The sequence below is a fragment of the Gymnodraco acuticeps genome, unplaced genomic scaffold, assembly GCF_902827175.1.
Source record: "Gymnodraco acuticeps unplaced genomic scaffold, fGymAcu1.1, whole genome shotgun sequence".
Lineage (NCBI taxonomy): Eukaryota > Metazoa > Chordata > Actinopteri > Perciformes > Bathydraconidae > Gymnodraco > Gymnodraco acuticeps.
The window spans coordinates 1,422,681-1,428,483 of record NW_022990652.1 but is presented as its reverse complement, the minus strand read 5'-3'; the positions used below and the strand labels follow the sequence as shown (position 1 = coordinate 1,428,483).

Sequence of the window (5,803 nt, the reverse complement as noted above, 5' to 3'; positions counted from 1 at the left end):
GGAAGTGGAAAGAACATTCATAACAACACACAGCTTCCTGCCAAAACATCCACATTTATGTAAATAAAAAAAACAAAAGAACAACTTGCAGGCAATGACGAAGGAGTGCAGAAGTTTGCATATTATAACTGGTGTTTCTTACTTGTTGCATCTTGTCATTAAACAAGGCACAGTATATGCTTCCTTTAATTTGTTGTTGACTTCAAATGTTTTTTTCTTTTGGTCAGATTTTTTCAGCGCACTATATCAACACTACCGGACACCTGGACTAAAATGGCTGTCGTACCACACGTACGAATACTTTTCTTGGAAACAGACAAGAATGGATTTCAAGGAACAATATAGAAAGTAAGTGAACTAAAAAAAAGAAAAGAGTGCTGAGAAAGAGTGTCGGCTAATGACTTTGAGGCTCTTATATAATATTGATTATATGAAAATCAAACATTAGTTGAGCATTTTCTTCCCCTTCTGTGCAAAAACTTGCACACTTCTTGCAAGTCTTCCAATGAAACTTATACAGGAGAACTGACTGGCTTCATTCAAACGTTGATATTGTTTTAACTTAACCATGAACAGTGACATCATTCTCTCCTTCAGCAGCAACACAGATTAATGTTGGGCCATAACACTTAATGCCTTGCAATTTTCTCTATTGCTTTTACTGTTTGATTCCAACTTCACCATTAAACACGTTTAATGGGTAACATGCAGATTAAAATGTTTGAATATTAAGTTAATTGAACGTTGTATCTCGCCTTATCTCAAACAAGGTGAATAAATTACATGTTACTATAAACTTTTGCCTTTGGTGCATGTGGCACTCATGCGTTAATGCTTGGGATAAATCTGGAAACCTTAAAGGTCCACTATCATGCTATTTTTAGGCAATAGCATAGGTCTCAGATATATAAAAATATATCAAAAACATGTCTGTAAAGTGTTTTGCTCAAAATACCAAACAGATCACCCATTCTAGCCATGCCTCACATCCCTCCATTTCACTTCCTATTTCAAAAGTGCTGATTTGGGGTATAAAGCTTTACAAAAATAAAAAAATGATCAAAAATAAAAAAGGAGGGGGCTGAGCTCATGCGGGAGATTCTACCGGCAGATAGCCTACTGTCTAAACGAAATACTGCCGTGATGAAACGCCATATCATGGATTATCAAGGATTATTTCTGAAACAGTATGGAGCTCAAAGGCTTTCTCTCTTGCCGGTTATACCACACACACATGCTCTGTGCAGTACAGGTTAGCTCTGAGTGTTGCTAATGTAAATATGCACCGACCATATTACGTCCAAAACAGTCGGGCATTGTTTCTGATAGCAACATTTCTGATAGGGCCGTGGGTGTAAAGCCAGCCTACATTTCCGATATCACGTCATATCGGACGCAAATCTGAATCAGCTCCGTTGTAGCCCCGTTTTTAGAGATTTGGGTACGGAGGAACTGAGAGAGGGTTTTATTTTCTGACGCTGCGTGAGTTCCCCGACACACCGGGGACACATATGCATGTATAACAGACATCAAAAAGTGCATTTTGTATGATAGGTCCCCTTTAACACGGTAACAAAAGATTCATGCAAATTAATCACCTTACCAAGTTTCAGCCAAACCTCCTCTTATACACCTAGTGCTGATGATTGCTATGAATCACATGGCATTGCAAAGGCGTAACCACATAACTGTTCCATGATGGAATGTCATGGAGACTGCACTTGTTTTATGTGTAATAGCAGACACTGTCCCCACTGTGGGAACAGATAATGTTCTTAGTGCTTGCAATATGATAACAAGTCTTTATGCCAACAGCTGTTTCCTTTGGCTTGGTATCGAACACATGTTTGATTTCTGAATTTGTTTGCAGGAATGAAAAAAAAACTCTAACCAGTGCATATTGCACAACACTAGTTAAATTGTATGTCTCAAAGTGTAAGGTTATGTGTTTGTACAATATGTTCAACTTAGACAATTATCTCTGGTCCCGCTATACGTGCTGTGAGTCTGCAGTGGATACAACATTAGTTCTCACATATTATTCACCTGGATAAACTGGATTATGACTGCAGAACTCCATGAAAGGACATCTTCAAGGCTGCATGTGAAATGGGGGCCGGACATAAACAAAGAAACTAGTACCTGATTGGTTGAACTCTACCTGCATGTGTCACAAAGGGTTCAGCCCAGTTTATAAATTCCTTAGATACATTCCGGAGAGAACAGAGACAGACCAGAATCACAATCCTTCTTTCTGTCATTGATCTGATTAAACGAAAGGTAGCTTCCAGCCTGTAAGTAAATTTTGCTTTGAAAACATCACCTTGACATTTGTATTTTAATAGATTTGTGTTCAATTCAGTGATAAGTTTTACTTATTCATTAAAGATGATTTCCTCTTACAGATGATCTTGTATTATCTGCAGCTATCTGGCAACAACAACATACTACAGAAAAGGGAACACATTCAATCTACTGAAGATGAGTTGTGCAAGGTAAGCTACTGTGCTCTAATTTCACTATATCTCTATGCAGGACCTTTACTTTTTTTGTTTTGCGAAACTGTCGTATAACTTCTCATGATAAGTCTCGTTATAACCCCATCGTGTCTTGCTCCTCAGAGTTCTGCATGCCTTTGGGAGTCACACCCAGCCCTCTTTGATGCCAGTATACCTTGCCCCATGTCTGAGCCTCGGCCAGCACCAACCTCTTTACCAGCTGCTGTCCAAGACTCCTCGGAAGCTCTCACAGCGCCGTTATCAGCCGGCCGACTGTCTGCCACGGAGCGGCCTTCACTCACGGCGTTCCTCTTCCCTCTTCCCTGCATCCTCCTCACAGCCCTCCTCTCCTGTGTCCTCAGAGCCTCGGAGCTGCCTCAGCAGGGACGGCGGCGGTCTAAAGAAGAAGAGCGTGGTCTTTGCAGACACCGTCGGATTGGCACTTACAGATGTACGCCTGTTCGTCTCAGAGCCATCTCCCCTTTCTTCTGGACCTGGCACAACGCCACACCTTGACGACAACCAGGGGCAGAACGATAAGGTGTGCTTGGAAACAGATGGATCCAATGGTCACCAGGAGGAAGCTTACCGTGGTTACACCAGACTTTCACAATATCGGCCTTTGCACACGACTCTCGGTATTCAGAACTCTTCAGATCCACAGTCTATTCAGAGGGGTTTTATCAAGAGTCAGAGAGTGGAGAGCAAAAGGTTTGGCTAAGCAGTTAAATGAGACCACCCCCTCAACAGAACTATGATAACATGTAAATAATTAACTATTTAAATATTTATTTAGAGTTACATTTTTTAAGGGTGCATGGACTTTCTAAAATCTCCAGTGTTGGTTGGTCTGAAGCCCACCATTAAATAAAGTATGTTTGACCTTTGGTTTTACACAGGAAACAAACAGCAGTACCCTGTGTGACAGTCCCATGTTTGACCTTCTCCATATTGTTCCTGGGAATTTGTGTGTTCACCAGGAAACAACATCCTAAATGTTTTCCATTTGATTTTCCATTTCCGAGGTGGTGGCATGAAATATGTTGAAATTACCACCAATGAGTTTGGTCAAGGGGTTGCATTCATTTTCTGTGAGATCAGATTGTCTCAAGCCTATGTGTGAATAATAAATGCAATATTGTTCTGAATACATCTATTTATTTTCTTTCTCTTTGCTTTCTTGTGCCTAGGTTAAATCCTAATCATTTAACACATTGCCTTTTAGAAATGCAGCTTGAAGTTTACACATCTGTGTGCATTGTAGCATGTCCACATAACCCTGATTAAGATAGCAATGTTTTTTTTTTATTTCCACAATGACATTTTTCCTTTCGCTTAGGCTTAGATTCATGGTGCGTCTTTTCAGGCTTGTATGTCCAAAACTGACTTGATATAAAGTACAGTACATTACAATTATTTGAAGGGACCCTATTATGTGTTTCCCTTTCCTGTAGTTTTAGATATATACTCTCCCAAACACTCTGCCTGAAACGCCTCAATTGGACTTTCTTTTGTAACATATTGACATCACTACGTAACACTTGCACTGGCCAGCGCTCCAACACATTGTTAGTGATAGGCTAAGGCAGGGATGTTCAAACTTTTTTCACCGAGGGCCACATACAGAAAAATATACAAAGGGCTGGGCCGCTCACTAAAGGTATTTTGCAACTTACATTTGTTAGAAAATGTTTTCAACTTAAAAAACTGTGCTAACTAACACATGATATATTTGTACGTATATATTTAAAAAGTAAAATATAAGACAAGAACAAGTTTCATTTGTGGGCCATACTCCGATATACTTTTTGAATTTGCTGAGGGCCGTTTCAAAATGTCTCGCGGGCCACATTTGGCCCCTGGGCTGTAGTTTGGACACCCCTGGGCTAAGGGGTGGGACAACTCTAAGCAGTTGACCAATCACAACAGAGCCAGCCAGTTAACCAAGCAAACTGGGCTCTGGTTTCAGACAGAGCGTGAAAAGAGGTGCTGCAGCACAGGCATTATGAGAAAGATAAAGTCCTTGTTGAACATTAAAGCATGGAGACATCAATTTAAGAAGTCTGAACCATGCATCAGAGGTTGGATATGCACACACCTCACCATGATTTATTCTATAAACTGAATTAAGGAGGACCTTGAGCACTCAGCCCTTTTTTTAATGATAAACAAATACACACCTCCTGCAGATCCCTCTCACCTTTACAGACAGACATACCAATATGTTATTATGTCTGACGTTATCAGGGGCTGATGACTTAGTGCTTTGTGCTGTGACACACCTCCCTGTGAAAGTCACACCAATGAATTTGTACCAATTGGTATGTACAGTATACATGTTAATCTTCCTGTGACCCAGATATAGGGATGTAACACATAACAAAAGAAACATTTACAAATCATTTTTTTATATTGTTTCCATTGTAAATAACATTATTATGATGTGTTTTATTTGTATTTGTATTAATATTGTATTTCTTTTTTTCCCCCCATATAGTAATGCATTATGAAAGACGAATACTAAAGACAAAAATCAAATGTACCATATTTGAAAACCCATGTTTCTGAAAATATAAAGCACTTAAATACACTGTTGGAAACCACTTTGTTCGATGTTCTTCTTAAACACCTTTGAAGTGTTTATTTTGAAATCTAAATGCCTCGAACCCTTTTTAAGACTCAAGTATGTTCCGGGGAAATACATATATGGCTATAATCAAAATAATAATAATAATGTCTTCAAAGCCAAAACTTTATTTCTTTTGGGGGGTAGAAATAACAATTTTCAAAGCCAACACTTTATTTCTTTTGGGGGGTAGAAATAACAATCTTCAAAGCCACAACTATATTTCTTCTGGCAGAATGGTTAGGATTCTGCTTTTAAGAGGCATGATGAGGGAGGCTGATGTAAGCTTGCAGGGGCAGAGCAGAACATTGAAACCCCACCCTCGGCTGGGTGGAGAGGGCACCCTGCAGGATCTCCATCTTTGTGCTGACTCTCCCTGCTGCTGGAGGGATGAGGGAGGAGCACCCTCCTGTGGGGAAAGAGGGGAGGAAAGAGGCTCACTGTTGTGTTTATGTAACAGGAAAATAAATATGTCTCCAACTTCTCCTCGAGATGATGTCGGAACAAAAGTCATGTATAATCTACAATATAGCTCTAAAAATACAATAAGGTTTCATTGACTTATTCATCACATTCTGAGATGCCCTTTTTGCCAACATATTGTGACATATTTAAATGTTAAATCCTCCAGAATCTAGTGTAATCAAGTTTTAATGTTTTAAAGGAAATGTATGTTAGG

At 39.5% G+C, this 5,803-nt stretch overlaps 1 protein-coding gene across 3 annotated transcripts; it reads left to right on the top strand.

The window, feature by feature from the left end:
• Positions 1-279: 279 nt before the first annotated feature.
• Positions 280-3,648, top strand: LOC117554921. Of its 3 annotated transcripts, none has more exons than XM_034229515.1 (3): positions 280-348; positions 2,427-2,495; positions 2,622-3,648. In XM_034229515.1, exons 1-3 carry the CDS (start codon positions 323-325, stop codon positions 3,217-3,219), a joined length of 693 nt encoding a protein of 230 aa, XP_034085406.1. In that variant the 5' UTR covers positions 280-322; the 3' UTR covers positions 3,220-3,648. The 3 variants fall into 3 exon arrangements, with proteins under 3 accessions (XP_034085406.1, XP_034085407.1, XP_034085408.1); XM_034229516.1 differs by lacking the exon at positions 280-348 and adding an exon at positions 2,202-2,294 and having other exon boundaries at positions 2,406-2,495; XM_034229517.1 differs by lacking the exon at positions 280-348 and adding an exon at positions 2,213-2,294.
• Positions 3,649-5,803: the final 2,155 nt, after the last annotated feature.

Bases quoted from the DNA above. Each gene is read 5' to 3' on its own strand.
- LOC117554921 (XM_034229515.1), top strand. From the start codon at position 323: ATGGATTTCAAGGAACAATATAGAAA. The intron at 349-2,426 runs GTAAGTGAACTA...TATTATCTGCAG, and splicing joins TTCAAGGAACAATATAGAAA to CTATCTGGCAACAACAACAT. The intron at 2,496-2,621 runs GTAAGCTACTGT...CTTGCTCCTCAG, and splicing joins CTGAAGATGAGTTGTGCAAG to AGTTCTGCATGCCTTTGGGA.